General features: G+C 41.2%; 2 protein-coding genes across 2 annotated transcripts in view; one reads left to right on the forward strand and one right to left on the reverse strand.

Moving 5' to 3' along the window:
• Positions 1-2,916: 2,916 nt before the first annotated feature.
• Positions 2,917-26,756, reverse strand: LOC126281212 (uncharacterized). The gene is made up of 2 exons (XM_049979949.1): positions 26,541-26,756; positions 2,917-6,502 (listed from the first exon to the last, which is right to left on the reverse strand). Exons 1-2 carry the CDS (start codon positions 26,703-26,705, stop codon positions 6,191-6,193), a joined length of 477 nt encoding a protein of 158 aa, XP_049835906.1. The 5' UTR covers positions 26,706-26,756; the 3' UTR covers positions 2,917-6,190.
• Positions 26,403-27,967, forward strand: part of LOC126281210 (germ cell nuclear acidic protein-like) — a 190,863-nt gene continuing 189,298 nt past the window's right edge. Inside the window, exons 1-2 of the mRNA XM_049979947.1 lie at positions 26,403-26,509; positions 26,588-26,823. The gene's annotated coding sequence lies outside the window, so the exon portion shown is untranslated. The remainder of the gene's footprint in view (positions 26,510-26,587; positions 26,824-27,967) is intronic.

Genomic DNA, 27,967 nt, shown 5'->3' on the forward strand with positions numbered 1-27,967 from the left:
GAATGAAGAAACTGAATTAAATTAAAGTTCATCCCCTTGCACCAAACATCTGCCATGATAGAAATTGCACGCAAAAGTAAAACGATTTCGTGAAAGCCCATTACAGAGGCGTTAACGTTCAAATGTAGTTCTTATCTGTAGGAATGGATGTGATAGATAATTAAACCTGTTATAAGAGAATTACTGTACTGTCAGACAGCAAACGTGGACAATAATTGCAATCCACATGAAGAGTTCTAAGTTCTACCACCTGGTAGTGATCAGAACAAATTAATTTCGTTATACCTATCCAAATCTGTAGTTTCGAAGTTGCAACTGAAGTAGCCATAAGATAACAAACCAGCACATTTGACAGACTGGCCGGATGTAGGAACAAGACTCCAGTGGCAATAAGATGGACCAATGAAAGAATAGCATCATGTGGCAGGAGTTTCAAACTGAAAATATTCAATTTATCAATAAGTTTACATACACGAATTTTTCTTTTTCCGTCATCAGGTGATAGATGCTCATTCTTGGGCAAGATTGATACTTGCTTTGGGATGCATACGGCCCCTGGATTGGACGCACCTGCTATAGATCTTCCTAACCTCTGCAGCTTGCATGCTTACAATTGTAAACTCCATATTTTTAAAACGCTGACAGTCTATGCATTGTGATGGGTGTTCCGCTGCCAGGTCAAGCCAGGCGCACGGCGTAAGGTTCTTTTGTGGCCTTGGCAGGCACATGCCGTCACGCCTTAGGCTTTGCTGAGGCCTCCAGCAATCAACGTGTTAATATCCGAGATAATGAAAGCATCAGGATATGGACAAATATTATCAGAATTTGCAATAAGTTATTCATTATCACAAATCAACCAATTACTTCTTCAAACATGTTTCATTAGTTAGTTACCTGTTCCAAAGATCAAATTTGATAGACTTGAAGTGGAACGTATGGCATCGTCCAAAGATTGGCGTCCCATGGTGAAGTTGCTATCACAGGTTGGAATCACAAGCCAAAGACAGTCACTGCCAGATGCAGCCATGAATGAGATGTCTATGAAGACACACCCTCAAGAAGTTCAGTTCATTGCCACCGCATGAAACTCTACTTAACTATCATCCAAGATATGGGTGTCTTCTAAAGACAAGTATTAATTATTAAAGCAGTTTACTGAAACTGATCTAATGATATTTAAATGTTGCAGAAGCTTCTCGACACCCACCAGAAATTCCAATGTAGAATGTCTAGCCTAGCTATGACACTAAAGTACAACCAATTTATTTCCGTGGATACACTGTCAATCAGTTGTATAAGTGTTTATTTCACCCCTTCCTGCATAAGAGTGATATCCTTAAAAATGTAACACATTTATTTTCCTTGTAGTATTGTACTCAGGGTTGGTTTTAGGCCCAAGTGGCAAGATTTTTGTGCAGAATGTAACAGAATTAGCAGTGGCCTCTTTGGGCATGGAGCTGAGAGGCATAATGAGCACCCTAGTAAAACTTTTTTTGTACAGCTACAGTGCGTGCCACAATTAAGAGTGAAAACTGACACAAGTGAAAGTGAGTGAGGAGAAAGAGGCTGAGGGGGCGGGGGTTCATGGGGAGGGGCTTGGTAAATGACAAGTCACTTGTGTGGAAAAAGTTATAGAACCAGACCTGGTTGTATTTGTGAATATGCTGTTACTCTGAAACTCAGAAGCATGTCAATAAATCACAAAGGTCAAAAAATGTAATGTGAGGTATTGGTTTTAATGTTCCCAGCTGCTTATTGAGATGTCTACAAAACATATGTGTATGAACCCCAAACATAAGTTCAATTACTTTCTTTTGTGCAATGAAAATCCTTTGCTGAGTGATGAGTTATCCCAAAATATTATCCTATTAGATATAAGAGAATTAAAATAAGTGCAGTATGTTAAGTTACTTTTCCTGGGACCATTTCTGCACTTGAGGTAAATCGGCATACTTTCTAATCAACTTATAGTGTTTGTGGTAGAAATAAAACAAATTTTCAGTTTAATTCCATTGTTAATTGTATTCTGAAGAGTCTTCAAAAGCAGTGACATCTGAAAAAAATTGGAACAAGCAGTTATATCACTGAGGCTGCACGATTTCATGTATCAAAAGGATGGCCCTAGAGTAATGCATGTAATATGGTCTTGGTTTCATTTAAATGTCATCGGTATTCTATTTGTACTTCATTCAATTATTCAAGTGGGTTTACAGTAATTTAATTGATGCTCTGCGAATCAAAAATAATTAATTACAACTTCTGCAACAGTTTTTAATGTGACACGTGTGCAATGGAGACAGTTGTCATCAAACTGCAATATACTTTGACTTTTGACAGATATGTCACTGTATATTGCATTGATACTCCAGTGTAAAGTGTGCTTTGTGTTCTGAATAGAGATTGCTAACTTTGTATTCGAAGTAATTATTTATTAAGAAATACCTTTGACAATAGAACTTAAATAAGTGACAAGGTCATTGTGTATGATAATATGAGTTCTCGTTAGAGAATGCACTCAGTGCTGTTTAACCGCAAAATACATTTCTACAAACTGTATTTGGTAAGTTGGGTGAAGTTGTCTGCTCTTTCTATTGTATTCATAGTCAGCCATATTAATTCTGTTGCATGATTATTAAGTTTCCTTTTAATTATTTTAACTGTTTGATTTTCTGAAACTGACACCAAATCAGGCACAAAAATAGCAAAAACAGAAAACTCAAAAGAAATTATTACTTTAATATTAGTTTTAAAAATAAGAAAACCATTATATACATTTATCAGTTTGAATTGTACACAAAACTGTATCTCAGCTGTATTATAATTACATCATTTTGCAGTGCTATCCAATAATAGTGATTCTTTTGGAATGGACAGAGGTACAAAATGTTATCAATTAAATTTTTTCATATATTTGAATTCCAGTCCTGTATTTAAAGTTTAATGAAAACATAATTGTTTTTGATACAGATTTAATGACAAACAGATACATATATTACACAATAAAAAGCACAAGTTTTCACATACATAAGACATACACCATAAAATTCACATTACACAAACAATCACACATTCAAGTGTTCACTGAAGTAAAAAGTTGACTGCTAAAGGTCAAAACACACAGTGAAGTCAATAAATAAACAACAAAAATAGTCTTTGGCATAAATTTAACAAAATTTTAACTTTCAGTGGCAGAAATAACTCTCACACATAACAGTCAAAAATCAAATACTGATGACGTTAATACAAGCAATACAAGAATTTCCGTACACCACAAAGAAAGACAGCCCATTGAGGATTGCTACAGACACATGAAATATCAAAACTACTTCAAAATAATGATAAATAATCTATAAAAATAATTATCACAGACAGACCACATGTTTGTATTCATGTGAAGTGCTAATAAACTAAAACAGTACAAATCACAGCAATGAAGTACTGCATTAAACACAAATGATAGTGGAAAATTGCTGAATATAAATTACAAAAAATTGTAAAAATTACTTAAATGCACTGAAGTTCAAAAGTGTATATGTATTAGTGAGAAAGCATCAGATATTCTGTTGCATCCCAATAGCATACAAATTAAATTTATACAATTTATGCATTGTCAACGTAACTTGAATTCACCTTCGAATATAAGTCTGAAGCCTTACAGAGGAACATGCCTGTGATCAACCTACAGAATTTGTTTAGGTACAATACAATAACTATACCCTTCCTATATACTCAAGTTAGTAGAGAGAAAACATCAGTCATGTAGAAATGTACCTACATTGGTCGAAAATTTACAGAAAATATTGTTCCTATAGAAAACATACCTGTTTTGGTCGGGAGAGTTTCAACTATAAAATTAGTCTCCTCATATATATGCTATATACATTTCTTTTTGTATAATCTATGAAAAAGTGACCTCCAAAATAAACAGTACTGACTGATACATGTATAGTATATAGATCATTTTACTATTTAACTTAGTGTACCAAGAGTATTTTATACAAAATGAAACACTACATTCAGAGTTACTATTGGTTTGGTCGTAGTCAGCACAAAGAGTTACATATTAACTGCATTGTTTAACGAGAACTTGCATTTGACAGAAATAACTTTTAACACTGCTGTAAGGTTTTATTTGAAAAATGCTGGGGACTCCACAAGTAATTCAAATGTTACAGTAGCAAAATGATGATGAGATTGGAATTTGGTCTCATCTGAATAACTCACAGACATATTGTTTCAAAATTACTGTCAGAAATTGTGAAAGGTTTTCAAGAAATATATCATTTCACTTCTATTGGTGGGTATTAATAATGAATGTCAACTAAAGAGTTAAAGGGGGAAACCATTGTCGGTGCTAACATGCCAAGTTCAATATTCAAAGATCTGGAACTTGCACATCACAAAAATTGGATGAAGCTATAAGATTATATTACAATGTACTATAGTGAGCGAGAATGACAAACATTTGCTCAGAACCTTATACAGAATTCAAGATACATTAGACACATTTGTAAGATATGTCATCCACATAATCTTATCTCAATGAAATGAACAGTGTTTCAAATGCAGTTCAGTATGGAAGCACACATCTTTGATAAACACTTGAATCAGTTTACAACCTCCTTCAGTAGGTACTTGCAGCATTTTTGTCTTATTGTGAAATTTGAAGTAACTACCTCTCTGCTGCACTAACAATGAGATAGGCTCTGCCTTGTACCACCTTCAGATTATTTTGTCGCAGCACTTCGTAAAAGGTCAGTTCAGAGCATTCCTGAGGTAGGGGACAGAGTGAACAATAGGACCATGTATATAGGAATTACCTTGCCAGAACTACAGAAATACAGGTCATGAATCTTTCCCTTGCTGTGTTTTCCAGTGCCACAGTAACATTTTTGGTATTTACCATTTCTTGAGTTGAGTTAAATGCGAATTAAGTTTAGTTTTGGTGTTCCTTTGATGACCATGTAACAAAGGTCTATGATTATTTGTACAATGAGAATGGAACAGTTTACAGAAATTTGGAGACATACTAGGAATATCGGATAAAAATAACCATTTTTGTACTGAGACCGCTACAGCGCAGGTTTGAATCCTCACTCAGGCATGGATGTGTGTGATGTCATTAGGTTAGTTAGGTTTAAGTAGTTCTAAGTTCTAGGGGACTGATGTCCTCAGAAGTTAAGTCCCATAGTGCTCAGAACCATTTGAACCATTTTTTGTACTGAAATTTTTTTGATACAGTATCAGATAACAGTTCATTTTCTTTGTGTTTCTGCCATTAAGTGGTTCATCAAATGGACAGTATGGAAAGTTAGTCAGATACCATCTCACTGGTGAAATTTACACTGTAATAGTACCCAATAAGACATTACCTGATGGGAGTATATCCAGTGTACACCAAAAAAGTGGGACAGGTTCCTTAATTAGAAAATGTCTAATAAATATGGGTTCTAAAATGGATACATTAAAGCTGTGAGCATTTGTTCATCTTCACTAGTGTAAACACATCTCATCTACTGAACAAATGCTCGGTGTTCTTAAGGTATGCTTTTTAGAGTCCATGTTTACTAGACTTTTATCCTTGTTTTGGAGTAAGTAACCTATCCCTAAAGCTTGTCTGATTTTTTGGTGCAGCCTGTATATTCCTTTAATTTTCGATCATGATGGGCATATTGTCTGTGGCCCTGTTATTACATCAATTTCACATTGTAAAATAACTGCTCACTCTTCTTAGTCTGATATAATCTGCAGTTATTATATTATTCCTGCAGAAATTTGCATATCCTGTGCCCTTTTTTTGTGTCCCTGACACAATATCCCATTTAGCAAGACTGCAGCAAAAATTTGTAGCAAGCTACACACTTTGCCAAATACTCTGGCCTGTGTATTTGTTGCGGATCTCGGTCCCTACACTCAGGAATGCAATAAGTGAGTGGCTCACTACAGTTCGCATAAGCTACCTTCCCTCTGCCACAGATCCACTCTTTTCGTGCGACACAGAAGGGCTAAACGAAAGGGAAATCAGTTGTACGACGACTCTTTCACGTGCGATAGAGAGTTCTCCGGGGCATCCCCGCGCACGTAACTACACGTACGACCTCCGCAGACTCTCGAGCCGTGAGCAGGCTGCAGGCAGATGGGCACCGGGGCGAGAGTAGTGCAGGTAGTGTGTGGTGATGTCTCGGGCGGACTACAGCTCCTCGTCCTCGGCGACGGCAGGCAAGGGGCAGGGGGCTGCGGCGGCCGCTGCACTGGGAGACGAGGGGGCGGCGGGGCTGAACGCCTCCAGCCACGAGTCCAGGTCCCGCGCCGTCGCCGCCACGAACGTGAGGCTCGCATCGGCCGCGTCGCAGCCCTTGTGGCGGACGCTGAAGGCGAGCGGCGCGCCCTCTGGCCGGGACACGGTCGCGTGCCGCAGGTTCACCACCCCCAGCGGCCGGCACACCTTCTTCTGCGGGAACACCACCGCGAAGTGCTCCAGCGACGTGCGGTACACCTTCACCTGCAACAGCAGAAGGCGCTCTTAGTTTGGTTGGGGGTATAATGGGTCAAAGTACACGGTAATCCGTCCCTTTTTACACAAGCAAACAAGTCTCAAGCTTGTTGTTGTTGGCCGGCCGAAGTGCCCGAGCGGTTCTAGGCGCTACAGTCTGGAACCGCGCGACCGCAACGGTCGCAGGTTCGAATCCTGCCTCGGGCATGGATGTGTGTGGTGTCCTTAGGTTAGTTAGGTTTAAGTAGTTCTAAGTTCTAGGGGATTGATGACCTCAGCTGTTAAGTCCCATAGTGCTCAGAGCCATTGACCTTAGAAGTTAAGTCCCATAGTGCTCAGAGCCATTTGAACCATTTGTTGTTGTTGTGGTCTTCAGTCTTGAGACTGGTTTGATGCAGCTCTCCATGCTACTCTATCATGTGCAAGCTTCTTCATCTCCCAGTACGTACTGCAACCCACATCCTTCTGAATCTGCTTACGAGGGAACCTCCCCATCGCACCCTCCCTGAGATTTAGTTATAAGTTGCCACAGTGGATAGGCCTTGAAACACTGAACACAGATCAATCGAGACAACAGGAAGAAGTTGTGTGGAACTATGAAAAAATAAGCAAAATATACAAACAGTAGTCCATGCGCAACATAGGCATCATCAAGGACAGTGTGGTCTCAGGAGCGCCGTGGACCCGTGGTTAGTGTGAGCAGCTGCGGAATGGGAGGTCCTTGGTTCAAGTCTTCCCTCGAGTGTAAAGTTTATTTTTTTTATTTTCAGACAGTTATTATCTCTCCGTCCGTCAGTCGTAATCACTTTTTTGGGAGTGATTATCACATCCACAAGAAAACCAAAATGGGGCAAGGTAGATGAATCTTTTTACCCATTCGCCAAGTGTACAAGTTAGATGGGTCGACAACATATTCCTGTCATGTGACGCACATGCCGTCGCCAGTGTCGTATAGAATATATTAGACGTGTTTTCCTGTGGAGAATCGGTTGACCTATGACCTTGCCATCAAATGTTTTCGGTTCCCATTGGAGAGGCAAGTCCTTTCATCTACTAATCGCACGGTTTTGCGGTGCGGTCGCAAAACACAGACACTAAACTTATTACAGTGAACAGAGACGTCTATGAACGAACGGGCAGATCATAACTTTGCGAAAATAAGGAATGTAAAATTTTCACTCCAGGGAAGACTCGAACCAAGGACATCTCGTTCCGCAGCTGCTCACGCTAACCACGGGACCACAACGCTCCTGAGCTCAGGCTATCATTGATGTTGCATATCTTGCACATGGACTACTCAGTTTGTATATTTTGCTTATTTTTTTCATAGTTCCACACAACTTCTTCCTGTTTTCTTGATTGATGTATGTTCAGTTTTTCAAGGCCTATCCACTGTGCCAACTTATAACTAAATCTGAGGGGGGTGCGATGGGGAGGTTCCCTTGTTAGTGTATTCATCTCTTGGTCTCCCTCTACGATTTTTACCCTCCACGCTGCCCTCCAATGCTAAATATGTGATCCCTTTATGCCTCAGAACATGTCCTACCAACCGGTCCCTTCTTCTTGTCAAGTTATGCCACAAACTCCTCTTCTCCCCAATTCTATTCAATACCTCCTCATTAGTTATGTAATCTACCCATCTAATCTTCAGCATTCTTCTGTAGCACCACATTTCGAAAGCTTCTATTCTCTTTTGTCCAAACTATTTATCGTCCACGTTTCACTTCCATACATGGCTACACTCCATACAAATACTTTCAGAAACGACTTCCTGACACTTAAATCTATTATCGATGTTAACAAATTTCTCTTCTTCAGAAACGCTTTCCTTGCCATTGCCAGTCTACATTTTATATCCTCTCTACTTCGACCATCGTCAGTTATTTTGCTCCCCAAATAGCAAAACTCCTTTACTACTTTAAGTGTCTCATTTCCTAATCTAATTCCCTCAGCATCACCTAACTTAATTCGACTACATTCCATTAGCCTCGTTTTGCTTTTATTGATGTTCATCTTATATCCTCCTTTCAAGACACTGTCCATTCCGTTCAACTGCTCTTCCAAGTACTTTGCTGTCTCTGACAGAATTACAGTGTCATCGGCGAACCTCAAAGTTTTTATTTCTTCTCCGTGGATTTTAATACCTACTCCGAATTTTTCTTTTGTTTCCTTTACTGCTTGCTCAATATACAGATTGAATAACATCGGGAAGTGGCTACAACCCTGTCTCACTCCCTTCCCAACCACTGCTTCCCTTTCATGTCCCTCGACTCTTGTAACTGCCACCTGGTTTCTGTACAAATTGTAAATAAGCTTTCGTAAAACAACTAAAAACAAAGGAGTTGGGTAGGTAAAGGGGGTAAAACTAACGGGGAAGCACACCGAAAGATAAAACGAAAGAAGCGGACCAAAGGGGGAAACGTACAAGAAAAGGTTAGAGGAAAGTATTAAAATCATAAAGCAGATGGCTTGGGCTGGCTGATCACAAAGATAAAAATGGTGCGCCAGCCACTCTGCAACATACTAAACTCGCCAGCCTAAAATACAAGGCGAGAAGAACACACAGGGAAAAGACGAACCCATTACGTTGTCCTTGATGGTGAGTGTTCATCGGAGGTGAGGGTATCATCTGGAGTGCCCCAGGGAAGTGTGGTAGGTCCGCTCTTGTTTTCTATCTACATAAATGATATTTTGGATAGGGTGCATGGCAATGTGCGGCTGTTTGCTGATGATGCTTTGGTGTACGGGAAGATGTCGTCGGGCGAGTGACTGTACGAGGATACAAGATGACTTGGACAGGACTTGTGATTGGTGTAAAGAATGACAGCTAATTCTAAATACATATAAATCTAAATTAATGTAGATGAATAGGAAAAGTATCCTGTAATGTTTGAATACTCCATTAGTAGTGTAGCGCTTGACACAGTCACGTCGATTAAATATTTGGGCGTAACTATGCAGAGCGACATGAAGTGGGACAAGCATGTAATGGCAGTTGTCGGGAAGATGGATAGTCGTCTTCGGTTCATTGGTAGAATTTTGGGAAGATGTGGTTCATCAGTAAAGAAGACCGCTTATAAAAAACTAATACGACCTATTCTTGAGTACCGCTCGAGCAGAAATTCAGAGATTTGTTACTGGTACGTTTGCTCATCACGCGAGTGTTACGGAAATGCTTCAGTAACTCGGGTGGGAGTCTCTAGAGTAAAGGAGGCGTTCTTTTCGTGAATCGCTAATGAGGAAATTTAGAGAACCAGCATTTGAGGCTGACTGTAGTACAATTTTACTGCCGCCAACTTACATTTCGCGGGAAAACCACAAAGATAAGATAAGATAAATTAGGACTCGTACAGAGGCATATAGGCAGTCATTTTTCCCTCGTTCTGTTTGGGAGTGGAACATGGAGAGAAGATGCTAGTTGTGGTACGAGGTACCCTCCGCCACGCGCCGTATGGTGGATTGCGGAGTATGTATGTAGTTGTAGGCGAACAACAAGGCAAACAAAATCCAAAGTAAAAGTGATGAAGAGGTAAAAGGGAGGGAGGTTGGTGGCCTGGTAGAGGAGGCCAGACACCCAACCTTAGATGGTATGATAAGAATCACCCTAACGAATAAAACGTAAAACTAAATCAGCCATTCACGCATGGTCGCCCAACACCGTAGGTAGGGTTTTGGGAAGGTTAACATTTCATCACAGAGTGGATGAAATTGGGCAGTCCATTGGTGGACAACAGTTATGTGGGTGCCACAGCGACACCAAGGTGGATCCTCGTGACGAAGGAGGTGACCATGTGTTTGCCAAGTATGGCCGTTGCGGAGACAGCAAAGGACAACAGAGTCCTTGCGAGTGGCTCTCATGGATGGGCGCTACACATTCGTTGTCTCCTTGATAACAAGCAGCTTTTTCAGGGTACTGAGGATGTGCCATTCAGTATCCCAGACCGCGAAAACTTTCTTATCTCAAAGTGCTCTACACCGACACTAAGAGGGAAAATCAAGTTTTCATCGAAGGGAGAGATTATACATAAAGAGGCTATGACACGCTGTTCAGCGCTCCCTGTGATGCCACACTACTACTGACGGGCCCAGAAAAATGTAGACATTCTTTGATAGTTAACATCTTTGGGACAAAATGACATATCGTTGCAATTTTGCGCGGGAGCGTAGTCCATTGTTTTCTCAGCTGATCTTGGTGCACGTTTTCCAGATGTCAGTGCAGCAATGAATGAAGTAAGATTGTCGCCTGAGCAATGCTACACCGTATTGAAGTGGTATTGGAAGTAGGAAAAAATGGAGGCACAACAGCAATGGCGGAATGTGTAGGCAACTCAGCCACCAACACGTACAACAATTTTCCGTACTAGCGATAAATTTTAAGCTGACGGCACTGTTCAGGATGTGCATAAGGACAGGTCTGACTCACCAAAAACATCAACAAGTCCAGCTTCCAGCGCTGCTGTGTTGCAACATTTTCCTAGATCATCTAAAAAATCTGTGAAGTAGGGTGCACGTGAAAGTCGGGTAAGCCGATCAAACGTAGACTAATTATGAAGGCTGCAAAGTGGAAAGTGAACAATCTGAGATCACAGCACGCTGTGAACGAGGCCGACCTGTATAGAAGGATGGAGTACGGCGAGTGGTTTGAAGTCACGATTCTCGAGGATGAATGGTTTGCAGAGATGGTAATCTGGTCTGACGAGGCATAGTTCAAACTGAACGGTACTGTAAATCGCCACATTTACGTGTACTGATCTCCTGAAAATCTTCATGTTCAAGTGTGGCGTTGTCTGTCATCGCGTGGTCTGATTGGCCCGTTCTTCTTTGAAGGTACCGTAACTGGTGAGGTATCTTCATATACAGCAAACATCGATTTTACCTGCCATCCGAGATGTGCTTGGGATGAAAGATTTTACCTACAATAATATGGCGCTCCGCCTCACTACCACAGAGACGTCAAACCTAATTGGATGAAAATCTATGTGGACAATGAAGAGCTGTTGAGCACCCAGCATGGTCCAGAACTTACACCTCTTGACTTCTACCTATGGGGGACCTTGAAAAGTTAAGTTTATCAGCAGAAGACGAGAGGTTGACAGCCGGCCTTCGGCATAGAAAGATATAACGTACTGCACGTAAAAAAATGCGGAAAGACCGCTTGTGTGGTTATACGATTGCTGGAATCAGTCAAAACCATTACGTATCTATGAGTGTGCATAAGGAGAGCTTCACGCATACATGCTTAGAACTTTTTTCAACACTGATTTTTATGATTTTTACAAATGTTATTTATTAGTGGCCGTAGACAACAGCTTTAACAGTAACTTGTAGTTGTGAATTGCAAAAGGGTGTTTTTTTTTTTTTTCAGTGAGTCGACATTGACCCCAAGGGCGCATAAAGTTGTACACTACTTGGAACAGGAATATTCAAAATAAATCATATTTTACGCTTATCGGTGTTTATTATGAAGAATTAGATAATTAGTTTTTATTATTAAAAACTATGAACTATTAAGCAATCATATCTGATACACTATGTGATCAAAAGTATCCGGGCATCCCAAAAACAAACGTTTTTCATATTAGGTGCATTGTGCTGCCACCTATTGCCACGTACTCTCATATCAGCGACCTCTGTAGTCAGTAGACATCGTGACAGAGCAGAATGGGGCCCTCCACGGAACTCACGGACGTGATCGGGTGTCACTTGTGTCACGCATCTGTATGCAAGATTTCCACACTCCTAAACACCAACTGTTTCCGATGCGATAGTGAAGTAGAAAAAACAGCACAAAAGCGAACAGGCTGACCTCGTTTGTTGACTGATAGAGACCGCCAACAGTTGAAGAGCACCCTAATGCGTAATAGGCAGACACCTGTCCAGACCATCACACAGGAATTCCAGACTGCATTAGGATCCACTGCAAGTACTAAGACAGTTAGGCGGTAAGTGAGAAAACTTTGATTTAATGTTCGAGCGGCTGCTCACAAGTCACATATCACGCCAGTAAATGCCACACGACGCCTCGCTTGGTGTAAGGATTGCAAACATTGGACGATTGAACAGTGGAAAAATGTTGTGTGGAGTGACGAATCACAGTACACAATGTGGCGATCCGATGGCAGGGTGTGGTTATGGCGAATGCCCGGTGAACGTCATTTGCTAGCGTGTGTAGTGCCAACAGTAAAATTCGGAGGCGGTGGTGTTATGGTGTGATCGTGTTTTTCATGGATGGGGCTTGCACCTCTTGTTGTTTTGCGTGACACTAGAACAGCACAGGCCTACATTGATGTTTTAAACACCTTCTTGCTTCCCACTGTTGAAGAGCAATTCGAAGATGGCGATTGCATCTTTCAACACGATCGAGCACTTGTTCATAATGCACGACAATAACATCCCTGCAATGGACTGGCCTGCACAGAAACCTATAGACCACCTCTGGGATGTTTTGGAACACCGACTTCGTGCCAGGCCTCACCGACCAACATCGATACCTCTCCTCAGTGCAGCACTCTGTGAAGAATGGGCAGCCATTTCCCAATCTAGCACCTGATTGAACGTATGCGTGCGAGAGTGGAAGCTGTCATCAAGGTTAAGGGTGGGCTAACACCATACTGAATTCCAGCATTACCGATGGAGGGAGCCACGAACTTGTAAGTGATTTTCAGCCAGGTATCCGGATTCATTTGACCACATAGTGTTTGTAAGGGATCTAAATCATAATATCATTATGCACTAAACTCTGCAAAGCATTTGTCATGAAAATTTACGTTACATTCGACAGTTTTATTCTTACAAAACTAACATCTTCTTCTGACCTGATCGCGAAGATGCACACCCACCTTCAGTGGCAGACGCTACAAGAGAGGCGTTGTTCAGCAGAACATGCTTTAATGTTCAGATTTGGAAAACATAGGGTCCTACAAGATTCAAGCAACATATTGCTTTCTCCGACTTGTATCTCACGAAAAAAGAGGCAAAAAGTAGACAGATTTGGTAGGTAATACGTAAAATGTGCACGAACCATAAATAACAATGGGTATGTAAGACCAAAAGGGAAGAGCTCGGATTAATATGATGCAAGGCAGGAATGTACTTTTTTCCGTCTTACTTTAGGATCTAAGAAGCAACGACGGAAATAAATGAAGGGTTCAGGTACAAACATTTAAGGTGAATGGACATCAACGATCATATTCGCTGATTGCATTGCTGTTCTCTGTGGAAGTGAAGCATTAGAGAACCTGCTGAGTTATTGAAAACACTACAGGTACAGAATATGGATTCAGAGGTAAACGAAGAAATAACACAGCATTTAGCAGTAACAGAAATAATTGGGGCCAATTTATGGATAAAGTGAAGCAATTCTGCTATCTTTGAAGCAGAATAAAACAAACAGCCGAAGCAAGCTGCACTGGTACATGTAAAGTGAGCATTCCTTCTCAAAAGAAATCTACTATTACAGCACCAAATTTAGTAAAAGGTGCTTGCCACAAATTTCTATTTGGTCTTGTCTTTTTGCACGGTTTTTTCTGCTTTCATCATTGTTTCATCTCTCAAAGAAACGATATATCATTTTCTCTCGCATTCCCTTTGCCCTTTTCAGTCGCGAAACGCTCACTTTGCCACTCTGAAGTCTGGATTTTTCCTTCAACTTGTCCAAATCCGATCTCCTTAATTTCTTACTGTTTTCGGGATTTCCTCAGCTTTACTCTGCAACCCGTAACTAATCAATCACGGGCAGAGTCCACAAAAATCATTATTCGCGTACTTTCGCTGTTGGAGCGTGCTAAAAATGAGTGATTTTGTGTCACTGTTATTTGCACAATTTTATTTCCACGATTTCTACGGGTTAGATATGTAGGAAGGTAAAGAATATTCGTATTTTCTTCTCTGAAAGACTGTTGTTGACGTTTTCAAAGCTGGTTATCGCGAAATTTGTGACAGTTTTATTCGAGTGGCTGCCAGGACAGATTTCACAACGTATCTGATGTACTCTGTCAGTCAAACAAAATTGTCAACCGTCCGTCGATACATTTGAGCAATATTCAAGTATGAACTGCGTAAGTGTTTTATGCATTTCTTCTATTGCTGACTAATTGCAGTTTCCTAGTAACCTACCAATGAACCATGGATTGCCATTCATTATGCCTACAGCTGAGGATATATGGTCGTTCCCCTTCTCATACCTACAAACCATTACTACCAAACGTTCGTCTGACACGAATGAATACCTATGATTTATTAATGTTGTACTCAAAGAAATGCACTTTTACATTTCGTGAAGCGCACAACTTCGGCACCTAACCAACAGGTAGTCTTTGTGTCAGAATATTATGTCGAGATTTAACTGGACAGGAATGTGTATTTCACCAAAGAGAATTTCCAGATAGAAAACTGCGTCATCTGAGAAAATTGAGATTGCAGCTAATACTGTCCGCTAAGTCATTAACGCATAATGGTAACATATCAGCAACGGCCCTCTGAGACATACTAGACATTGAGTTCTACGCGCATACTCTTCAAATCGCTGTGAAGTGCATGGCAGAGGGTACCTTCCGTTGTATTAGTTATTGGATCTTCTTTTCGCTCCATTCACTGATGTCTGCAGATCCCCGATCTGCCATACCCATATTTACACAGAAAAGCGTTGGGAAATATCCCGCACAGAGCACTGTGCCAACTCCTAGAAACGCACAGGAAGCCTGGAAGTGGCTTCCTGATAGCGAAGCGGTTATCGGCGCTTTGCTGGCGCATGTCTACTGCGCTAACGCATAGCTGGACAGAACTGCGGAGATACTGAAAACTGAAATAATGCCGTTCCGCTCTGAACAATATGTACGTCACACTATCCGCTTTAGATGTCTACCCTTTTACATGAACGACCGCTGGTAACTGCAGTTTCTAATAGAGCATGGTGGAGAGTAATTTCATTACACGCTGGAGACAAGATGCCATTACATCGTTTATTTCGTTAGCTGTTTCCACAAAGGCACGCAACATTCAGGACAAAAGAATCGCAATTTGCCGCAAAGGTTATATTTAATGTGTCAATAGCCTTGCCGCAGTGGTAACACCCGACTCCAGGTAGATCACCGCCGTTAAGCGCTGTCGGGCTTGGTTAACAATTAGATGGGTGACCGTCCGGATCTTCAGCGTTTTCGTGGCCTGTTCGGACCGATTTTTTTATGTTTAATGGAAATGGTGAAAGAAGAGGCTCCTAGTTTGTACTATGGCGTGACACGTTTCACATGCACCTTATCACTGGGCGTCTCTACGAACAGTTCGTTGGCAACGCTCTGTATACACGGTTCAATCTTTAGAAACGTGACTTCTGCCTGTTGGTAGATATTTTACAGAGGGTATTGCATATAAAACTGCAGGATAATTTACACTTCGCACCGTTACAAATGCTGGGAGTGAAAATTACCGGAGGTCTGTTTGGCTGTTAGTGCTGCTCTTACTAATGGAACAAAGAACAACGAGGATACCTTTCTAGCATTTTTGGACCTGGAGAAATTTCTTCGACAATAACATGTTAGCAATACATCAAGGCTAAAGCACGTACATAAGCAAGCGTATGAACCGCAACATCGCATGAAACACAAATGCAAATAATAAAAGCTTATTACTTATGTTTGTGTTTGCTCGAGGTGGATCCCATAGAAAATCAAAATTAATGGAAATGGAAGCTAAAGATGTATAAGTCCAAGAAGGGTGTAAGGCGGGGTTGCAACTTCTCACAATTTATGGCGAGGAAGCAGTGAAATAAAATTTGGGAGAAGAATTGAAGTGCTAGGGGAACATATACCAATGGTAAAGTTTGCTTACCTACAGGGCACTAGCAAGGGTTTGACGAGATGGACCACCAAGGACGAAGACCCACAGAGAGGTGAAAAAAAAAGAGAAATACGGTTTATGAATAGTGTGGTTTTAAACGGGTCGAATAACCAAATAGGGAACAAATGTGGTTATACACAAAGAATAAAGAAAATACGCTCTTTGATTAAACCAAACTGAATGAGGACTAACATTTTCAATTTCATTACATCTCAAGATAACTGCCGCAACAATTTGTAGCTCATTACTGCTTTTGTGCTAGCTCTGCGTGGAACTATTGCTACTGCAGGAAGGGTGTTCTCAATCACTAATACTTTATGAACTGATGAAAACAAGAGGTTTAGTGTGTAAGCTGTTAAGAAAATACCTATAGCTAATATTCATTTTCTGGATACTTCATGTGCTGATTTTTATAAAATTTCGTTTGAAAATATCAAACTGCTGCAAAATATAACAAAAAAAAAACATTTTTCAGAAACAATCCAGAGCGAAACTTCCAGGCCAACTGAGAGTGAAACATAAGTATCCATATTAATCATTTTCTACCCTACTTAAACACTTCGTTACATTAAAGTGGAAAGAAGCGTTTGGCGTCATTGGCCGGGAGGCCCCTTACGGGGCAGGTCCGGCCGCATTGGTGCAGGTCTTATTACAGTCGACGCCACATTGGGCGACCTGCGCGCCGGATGGGGATGAAATGATGATGAAGACAACACAACAACCAGTCCCTGAGCGGAGAAAATCCCCGACCCAGACGGGAATCGAACCCGGGGCTCTTAGGACGGCAGTCCGTCACTCTGACCATTTTTTTATTTTTTCTTTTTTTTTTTAGTGGTTCGTTGTATTTCGTCGTAGCGGACGTCACATGACATCCGTTGAAGTTCGTTGTCGATATTTTCATCCAGTTTTTTTTTTTTTTTTTTATTGCAGAGGCTAGCCAGCTCTCTGACCGAACACGCTGAGCTACCGTGTCGGCATATCTTTCAGCGCGAATTTTAACAAAATGGTAGGATTATCTATGCACCTTTAGCATTAACCAAGCATTTTAACACAAATCTAATGTGCAGATATAGTATTAACAAAAGTTTCCACAAGATTTACATTCATTTCAACGTCTAATTTCGGTCCCATATTTCGATTCTGGAAATCTGGTCACCCTACGCTGTAGTATTGTAGGTTCCCACGTGCGTGTGCCGAAGAAAATATTGTATTTCACCAAAGGCTTCTGAGTTCTGCCAGTTGAGTACTGGAAATAAATGCAACGGAAGAGGAATGAAACCAAATAGGAGAGGGGGTATGTTGTTTCTTGCCCCTAAGCTGTGGCTGATTAACACTGAGGGGAGTTCTTAGTCGTTGTACCTATAATCATCTATACTCTATTCATTTAATTCCGAAGATGAACCTTTTTGTAAGCAGACGGGGGGGAGAGGGGGTAGCGCAAGAAAAATTATATTATTTTTATTTAAAGGAAAAGTGCCATATAGTAGCCAACCTAGAGCACAGGTTCCTCGCGTAATAAGGGCTTCCAGAGGGCTTGCAAGGTAGCGCTTGCAGCCGTGGAGTGGGGAGTCTTTGCGGTGAGTCATAAGCGCAAAAAAGAAAGCGGACCGCCTGCGACGGCCCGCTACGCTACGGTGAAAGGCGGCCGCGTTGCCAGATCTGTACCAGGCCGGTAAGGCCACCTTTCTGACACTCCCCCGCACCCGCAACAAGGCTGCGTTTCTCGAATCAGTCGCTTTATTGTTACCTCAGTACTTGGCCAGTGAAAAGACATCGACGATCAAACGAGCTCCGGAGATAATTACATTAGGAAACGAGATACCAAAAGCAGTAAGTAGACCAGCCTTGCTATTTGGATAACAAAATAACTAATGGCCGAAGTAGAGAGGATATAAAATTCGAACCGGCTTTAGTGCGGAAAGATATTCTGAAAAAGAGAAATTTGTTGATACTGGATATAAATTTAAGTGTTAAGGAGTGTTTTGTGAAGGTATTTGTCTGGCGTATAGCCTTTTCACGGAAGCGAAATGTGAGAGAAAAACTGTTCACAACAGAAGAGATTAGAAGCTTTTGAAATAACGGTGCTACTGTAGAATGCTGAAGATTATGTGGGTAGTTCGAGTGACCACTGAGGAGGTACTAAATCGAATTGGGGAAAAAGGGATGTATGGTACAACTGGACTAAGAGTAGGGATCGGTCGGTAGGACGAACCCGGAGCCATCAACGAACAAAATTCAAATGGCTCTAAGTACCATGGGACTTAACATCTGAGGTCATCAGTCCCCTAGAACTTAGAATTACTTAAACCTAACTAACGTAAGGACATCACACACATCCAAGCCTGAGGCAGGATTCGAACCTGGGATCGTAGCAGCAGCGCGGCTCCGGACTGAAGCACCCAGAACCGCTCGGCCACAACGGCCGGCATCAACGAATAGTTTTGGAAGGGGGGAGGGGAGGCAAAAATTGTAGAAGGAGACCAAGGGATGAACAAAGCAAGAAGGTTCAATGGTGCAGTAGTAATTCGGAGCTGAAGTGGCTTGCACAGCTGCATCAAATCAGTCTTTTGGCTGACGCCTTAACAACAAACCTACGTAAGCGAGGTCGCTGACACGCATGTGCGTTGGTGCTCGACATTTTTTGCAACATTTTGTCTTTCTTACAATTGCTTGATTACAATTCAAACAAAAATTAAAGTGAACGTGTAAACAATACAATTTAATAAAAGATAGACAATGGTGCATTTAGAAAATTTTATTGGAGGACGAGGGTCTGAGACCAGGGCTTCTTGCACGGGAAGCAGACACTCCCACCCCCCCCCCCCCTCTTCTGTTTTATTTTTCACAACAAGTAACGTCTAGATAATTTTTTAATTCGATTTTGTATTTCAGTTACTGTCGTCATGTTTTGAGTTCCTCCTCCATACACGTCCGGAAGTCTGATAAGTTATTTCTTTGTCTCTTCTAATTTTGAAATGACCCATATTTTCTATTAACCGACTTTTTTGTGTTATTCTTCTTGCTAAGATAAAAGTTTCTTTCGGTTCTAATAACATCCCCTGCATCTGAAGGTACGATAGGTTCGTTCTCCGCATTATTTCGGGTCATTATGCAGTTCTTCAAGTTTTCTCGACACATGAACTTTTAAGGCAAACTATTTATCCTATAGCAATTTCAGCATTGGTTAATGTGTGACAATATTTTCGTCTTAGTGTGGTGTAAGTTCGAGAACCTCTTGTCGACCCCTATTCAATAGTCTGGGAATTTTGACATTGCCCTCAGAGTATATATTTTCTTTAATGTCGTTTGTTGTTAGCAATATTAGCTTATTCTCAAGAGTTAGCAGCTTTCACTCAGTTAATACTAGGCAGAAATCAAATCTGCATGTGGAATGCACTTCCTTGTCTCTTGTGCAGAAAGGAGTGCAATATTCTGCTGCATCCATTTTCAATAAGCTACCACAAGAACTCAAAAATCTTCGCAGTAGCCCAAACTCTTTTAAGTCTAAACTGAAGAGTTTCCTCACGGGTCACTCCTATTCTGTCTAGGAGCTCCTGGAAGAGTTAAAAAATTAAGCAAATTCCAGTGTTATATTGTTGATTTTCTTTATTTAAACTTACGACTTGCCGCCTGAATATGTTTCTTATATTTCATTATATCTGTTTCTACAATCGTGTTATAATTTCATGTATTGACTCGTTCCATGACCATGGAGACTTCTCCTTAATGTGGTCCCACGGAACAATAAATAATTAAAAAGCTGCGAGGGATTAGCCGAGCGGTCTAGGGCGCTACAGTCATGGACTGTGCGGCTGGTCCCGGCGGAGGTTCGAGTCCTCCCTCGGGCATGGGTGTGTGTGTGTGTTTGTCCTTAGGATAATTTAGGTTAAGTAGTGTGTAAGCTTAGGGACTGATGACCTCAGCAGTTAAGTCCCATAAGATTTCACACACATTTGAACGAATAAATAAAAAATAAATAAATAGTGTTTGGCAGGTATGAATTATGATCACCGCATTTCAAGCAAATGCCCTGTTTACATTCCAAACCCTTTCCCATTTTTTCACTCAATTTAGGCTGCCCCTCGCTACCGCCACCACCATCAACAACGGCAACAAAGGTATGATAATACACTACACGCGGACTCACTGCAGGTGCTGCTCGCAGATTCAGTGCTGGGGGAAGAGATGTCACTGCCCTAGCCCCCCCCCCCCCCCACCCTACTCCCGCACACACAGAAATACAACTTACCATCACACGAACATTTAACGTGCCACAGACGTCCAAGACTTTTAATAACAAAAAATATATAAAGAATGTTTAATCATAAAAATGTGATTACCCCTCCTTCTCCTGCTGCCACGCCTCCCATCCTAGATACCCGCCTGATTAGTAATCTGCACTAGACAGTTCCACGTAAGACACCTGGCAGCCTATAGCGCATCAGCTATGGGCGCAATATCCCTATGATACCTATAGCCGGCCGCGGTGGTCTCGCGGTTCTAGGCGCACAGTCCGGAACCGTGCGATTGCTACGGTCGCAGGTTCGAATCCTGCCTCGGGCATGGATGTGTGTGATGTCCTTAGGTTAGTTAGGTTTAAGTAGTTCTAAGTTCTAGGGGACTGGTAACCACAGCCGTTGAGTCCCATAGTGCTCAGAGCCATTTGAACCATTTGATACCTATAAATACAGTTCATTACTGTTATTGTTAACATTAGCTAACTGGGACTCTGGCGATCATATGCCTAATAAAAAGAGTGAAAAAATCGTACTGAGATAGTCATTGTAAATATTGACGAGGGCTACAGGTGAGTAGAAAGTACTTTCAGAGATTTTAAAAAATACAAGTCAACCTACGTGGTGCAGGTGGGAAACGTCAGTTATATCCACAAAATATGTCAGATGACAAGGATAAATCAGAGGTCTGTACGATGGTGAAGGTGGCGGAATAGGTGGAAGATGTTGCTTATGTGCGTATTACCGGGATAATAATTTCGATCCTCGGTTTGAAGAGGTCAGAATCAGTTGATTACAGAAGAAACTCTCCAGCGGCGTAGTTTGTGTAGTCAAGCAGATACGATTTCAGTTTTTCAGTTTTTTACATCACTGACTAGATGCTATCTTTATGGTTAAATACCTAACTCCTTTCCATCCCTCACTAAGATTGAAAAAGTAATCATGCTAAGTCATTTGTCCCTTCAGTATTAAACATATGAATGTTACGGTGATTTTCGAACTGTGACTGATTGTTGACAACAAAATTCACGTGGAGTCAAATACTGTTAGGCTGTAGTTAGTATGCCCAACGATCTCAAGACCTGTGTGCAATACCTTTTAGAATGGCCACCACACGTCCTTGCACGATTCAGTGCAACATGCGCGGTTTTGCCTCACTGGCGCGTTACCCAAGAATATATCACATTTCTGACATTTTCGACACCAAAACCTGATATTTTCCGTAACGAAGAAGATGCATTGTTTATATGTTTAAGAAGACGAATAACATGCTACTCCCGGCAGGGGACTAAGTGTTGTGTGTCCATCATCATCATCATTGACTCGCAAGTCGCCGATGTGGCCCCACATGGGGCCTCCCTGCCAACAATGCCATAGTTACGATCATCTCTCTCACATCCAGTCACATTCTGACGCGAACGATACAGGTGATTCGAACTAGGAAAAAAGTTCGCTGGAATGAATCATACTATCTTCGGAGTCAGCAAAGCAAGATTACATGACCTGGTATCCAAAACTTAAGAAATAGAAGATTTTCCTTCAAAAGAAGGAATGGACGACCAACGAAACCAATGGGCGATCAGCAGCTATGGGGTCGGCCAACTTAAAGACATTTTTTGACCTAATGAAAGGAAGGATGCAGAACAGAATGTGAACCTCCCGTGAACGAAGGCGTCAATAGAGACGGAGCACAAACTCGGAAAGGGTAAGGATGAGACCGAAAGACTACAGGAAATCTGCGGAAAAGTATAGAAAAAGAAAATTTGTATGGCAGCTGCAGATGTTAAAGTCACGATCCCTTCGGATTTTGCAGTGTTCGCCGGCCGCGGTGGTCTCGCGGTTCTAGGCGCGCAGACTGGAACCGTGCGACTGCTACGGTCGCAGGTTCGAATCCTGCCTCGGGCATGGATGTGTGTGAAGTCCTTAGGTTAGTTAGGATTACGTAGTTCTAAGTTCTAGTGGACTGATGACCACAGCAGTTGAGTCCCATAGTGCTCAGAGCCATTTGAACCATTTTTTTGCAGTGTTCTACATTACGAGCGAAATCCTTAACTTTCAAAAACCTCTATTTATTAACACTTGCCGTCCTGCCAAGCACGTATTTTGCTTCAAGACTAGATGTGGACCTGTTCTACGTGAGAGTGTCACGACAGAGGGCTACACTAGACGTCAGCGTGCGTACCTGTTATCTTATACTCAAGTACATTTAGTCGGTGACCATGCTTGAACATAGAAATGAGAGCACATTTTCATACTGCATCGTGCTCCGGGTGTGGGGGATGAGTGAAAATTTTCATGATAGGTATTTGAATTTTTCCACACTTTTTCCACATTTTTTCTCATTATTGCGATCAGTAAGTGAAGAAAAAAATGTGTGTGAAATCTTATGGGTCTGAACTACTAAGGTCATCAGCCTCTAACCTTACACACTACTTAATCTAAATTATCCTAAGGACAAACACACACACACACCGATGCTCGAGGGAGGACTCGAACCTCCGCCGGGACCAGCCGCACAGTCCATGACTGCAGCGCCTTAGACCACTTTTTTTTTTTTTTTTTTTTTTTTTTACGTGTCGATAGTTGTGTTTCGTCGTTGCGGACGACACGTGACATCCATTCAAGTTCGTTGTTCATCGTTTCACTCAGATTTTTGTTACAAAGGGCAACCAGCTCTCTGACCGAACACGCTGAGCTACCGTGCCGGCGGCTCGACTATTCCCGCGCAGCTGGTAAGTGAAGTGTCAGTGTCTAGTTTTGAGAGTAATTCGCAATCTTTGAAAGTTGTGGTGAATGAATGGAAACCTTACGGCCTGTAAATTAGTCCTTTGTCAGGTAGAAACACGATTACTTGGATTATATCTGAGATTCACAAACTACGTTTAGTTTGCCTAATATAACCTCAGTATTTTTTAGCGCAGACTGATTTTCGTAATTCTGATAGTAGCTTCGGCAGTTTGCTTAAAGTTAGAATCACGTTGCCCAGCAAGATGTCCAGTAAGTGCGCAGTAAGTTAGCGAAGAGGAAGAAAATTTGAAGACGCAAAACGATGCCTCCTGGCCGGCAACGAGGAAACGAAGAGGATTTTAGAAAATCTGAGCTATACAAAAGCATGATAAACGTAATTACTGTTATTAATCATCCTGCCCTGTTGTACGCCACTAACTGGGAGAAATAGTCCATTAGTGAGTTCTTCAACCACGTCATTTTTGCAAAAGCTGTGACCGGTTTCTTCTCTAATCCTTTTCAGAGCTGAGTTAACGAATTATAGACATACTGTCAAAAAGAATAGCGTGGTAATCACTAGCTGCCGTTTGGAGACTACAACACCAAATAATAGCTTGGCAAAATAATCCAAATTCAGACCGAGAGAAATGGCTAAGACATATTTAGTGTTACAAATATTGACGTCAACACTGATTTATGAGAGCCGGCCGTTGTGGCCGAGCGGTTCTAGGCGCCTAAGTCCCGAACCGCGCTGCTGCTACGGTCGCAGGTTCGAATCCTGCTTGGGGCATGAATGCATGTGGTGTTCTTAGGTTAGTTAGGTTTAAGTAGTTCTAAGTCTAGGGGGCTGATGACCTCAAATGTTAAGGTCCCATAGTGCTCAGAGCCATTTGAACCATTTTTATATTTATGAAATTTTATTTCAGTCCATTTGTACTAGATTTATTTCCAAATTTCATACAATTTTGTTCCTTTTCTGTTTCACGCGGAGTTGACGGAATGGTGACAACGGGCATCGTACTTATTTGTGGACGTGAAGCTTTGCAGTGCAGGTCGACACAATGTTTTAGCCGACTGTCAGTGACCGCGAGAAGATGGATCCGCCTCATTTTGCTTTACTACAATAATTACAAATAGTTGAAATTAAAAACTTTGCAATCGAGTCTGTAGTTCATGAAATGAAAATGTTTAGTATCCTTCACTAGTAGGACGCCAGTGGAAATAGTCATTTTACGTCGTATTGATGGAGAGAAATTTATGTATGTATCGTACAGGCAATAAACATCGATCTGAGATTTGTGAGAGAAAACGTCATATGAATTCTGCGTATTTTATTTCAAGAATATTAAGTATCTGAAACTAACTGAAAGTCATAGAAATAAAACTATTAAACATATTGACTGAAAATAACAATATTCTCTGATACTGCTGAGCTTGGAGTGTACCATCACTGAACGATAGTCATTGCTTACTTTTAATAATTCGATCTTTTGTTCTATAAGCGCAATTTATTAACGCTGTCCTCCATTCAGAATTGTCAATCGAACCAGCTTATTTACGAGAAATGTATTTCAGCGCTATGAAAAATCTAATATATGTACGAATATAAGAAGGACAAAGAAAAATTACTACGGAAGTTTCAGATATGTGGTGTTTCATCGTGTTTCGTAAAAGTCCAATATCAATGAATTCATAAAAGCCACAATGAACGTCAACATCAGTTTCAAGAGAAACACCGCACATTGGACTCGAATTCACGAGGAGTAATGTTCAATCAAATCCCCGGCGGGTGATCCAGGTTTGGCTGTTCATTATGACCTTGGAACCTGAATCCTAATCTCCCTTCCTTTGTGTATTTTTGGCTGTAATAATTTTAAGAGCCCAAACATAATTCTTGAGCGTAGGGTAAGATGGCAGATAAACTTCGATACTTCGTTCGACAGTTCCACTGAGCTAGTCTGAAACTGAGTTCGACCTAAGAATGAAACGGCTCCTCCCGTCAGACACGAACTTAGAATGGCTCCACGTTAAGAGCGGTAAATACCAATCTAAATCACGGTACGCTCTTTTCAATAGGACTGCCAATATACTTGCGCAAAAGGTTGGGTTCAGAACTACCACTCACACTGAACAATACAGATTGCATAGCTAGAGAGAGTTGTTAGCCTTGACGCAAACGAAGCAACAGACCTCAGTCACACTGGCGCTTTCTTATTAGGTCAAGGACGTTTCTGATAAAACTACTCCCTTTTATCGATGATCTTTCGCGCGGTCTGAGGAGCAACTGCAATGTAGTACTACAAAACAGCAACAATATTCTACTGTTCGTCTGCCCGCGAAGGTAATATCCATTGTTCTGCTTACCTATCAAGTTTTATCTCACCTGAACCACTGCACACAACATAATGCGATGGACGTTATCGTTCTCTAAGGCGTTCAAGAATCATCAGCAAGTTTCAAAACGCAAGCCTATAGAATTACTATTCAGCTTCATTATACTACGACACAAGTATCTCACAACTGAATGCGGAAACACGATGTACGGAAAACATTTCCCGCTCTCAAATTTTATATTAATAAATGGGCTGAAATACTCGACGACTCTGCAAAGAGGAAGTGGAACTTACGTCAATGAACGAAATAATATTTTTGAGAGCGCGACAACCTCATTGTGAAAATTTTGGCGCAAAATAATTACGGTCATAATTCTACTACTTTTGCAGGTATTCTATTGGCCGAGTACGTTTTATACTATGCAGAACTGCTTCTGCTGCATGTTCAAATAATACTAAATATCACATCTCAACCAAATCTTTATTCGTAATTTTTACTACATTTTACTGAAATGATTCGAGCCCAAAACATGTGTCTCAACTATCTTTGGTTGGCAATTTTCAGACAGCTTATGCGATTTACAGCTCAAAAATATCGTTTTGAAACCGATATAAATTATAACAAAAGGCTTTTTTTGGTGATGACGAAATGGATCATTCCAGCGAATTATCTGAAAAGTTACTGATATCGTAGCTGTGATGCTGCAGTGTACCTCGGAAATTTATCTAATCAACGATATTATAATCCGGATTCAGAAATATAAAAGGAAATCAAATATTAGTTTACATACATGTACTGTGAGAAAAGAGAGTAACAATGGAATTGCAACGTTTACTAATGCATTTGTGTTAGGCAGGAGAGCTTACGTGTCACAGCAAATAGCAAAGTAAGAGGATGTTCGAAAAATTGAAACTGACCTGCACTGCTTGGCTGTGCCGCTTGTCAGGCCCAACTAATGTTATAGGACCGCTCATCATCTCGGCACTCCACCGCCGCTGTTCCGCATCTGGCGACGACGGCTGCGGTGGCGGTGCCCTGGCTAGATAGCGCGCCGGCATCGAGGTGACCACGTCGACCGGCATATCGGCACAGGCTTCCCCCTGAACAAATTCACACCGCCGCGGGATATGGCGAAATGCAGCCCGAGCAGCACGGGCGAATGATGATAAAGAAATGCTGTGACTACTAGCGCTGCATGTGGTAACTGCGTGAACTAATCTTGTGTTTCACGGTTTGTCCGTGGTAGCATGTTCCTTTCCCAGCAGCACCGTCCAATAAATGCCACCTAGGAGTGTACTTCGGTAACACTGGTGGAAGGGATGTTGCGTGTTTCCTACCACCATTGAAATAATCTATATGGAAGCCACTGAAAGAAATTTATCGGAGAAGGTATTCTAGTGGAAATCATCAAAAGCTGAAACTAAAGGACTACAAATGGTAACTTAAAAACCACTAAAAATAAAGTAAAATAAAAAACAAACTGTCAAACTCCTCATATGTTGGCTATCAATCCGACGTCTTGTTGGTGAAAGCTTTTACACTCAAACGGCCCCCTTATCTTAGCCAACATTAAAACTTCTTTTTCATTACCGTCTTTTTTAAAAATTACGTGCGTTATTTAAAACGGGTCCAACATTAAGGACACGTATACCCACAACTAGAAAAGGTAATTATGTATAAACTTATTCCATATGACATCATTGACTGAAAGTATGCAAAACATGTCTATTTACTGATTTCTCTCTCTCCAAGTATTCCAAATACTCTAAATCGAAATGTGGCACAACTAAATTGTTTTAGGAGTTCCAAAATGTGGTTTTTGAGTATAAATGTTCATCAATATCGACCTAAAAAATTTAAACCGTTCACAACACCTATTATTTTCTCACTGTGTGTTACACTTCTCATTGGTGTAGTACCCCTAGATGTGCAGAACTGAATATGTTGCCTCTTTCTAAAATTGAGAGTGAGAGTATTTGCAGAAAACCAGTTAGTTGATGACACTGTTAAAAACATTTTTAGAGCTTCTTCTGTTGCTGTTTGTGCGCTTGGATTGATTACAGGAAGACACATCTGCAAAAAGAATTAATTATGCTTGTTGCATATTAGCTCGATGTTTGTTTACATATAAGAGGAACAATGGCGGACCTAAAATTGAGCCATGGGGAACTCCATGTGTGATTTCTTCCCAGTCAGAAGAATCTTCCCTGATTACATTGGTTGAATTACGACGTACAACTTTCTCCATTATTTTGTGTAGACATGACATTATCCAATGATTGGCTGAACCGTAAATACCATAAAACATCATTTTATCTAGGAGGATAATGTGATTCACACAATC

Source organism: Schistocerca gregaria, chromosome 7 (genome assembly GCF_023897955.1).
Source record: "Schistocerca gregaria isolate iqSchGreg1 chromosome 7, iqSchGreg1.2, whole genome shotgun sequence".
NCBI lineage: Eukaryota > Metazoa > Arthropoda > Insecta > Orthoptera > Acrididae > Schistocerca > Schistocerca gregaria.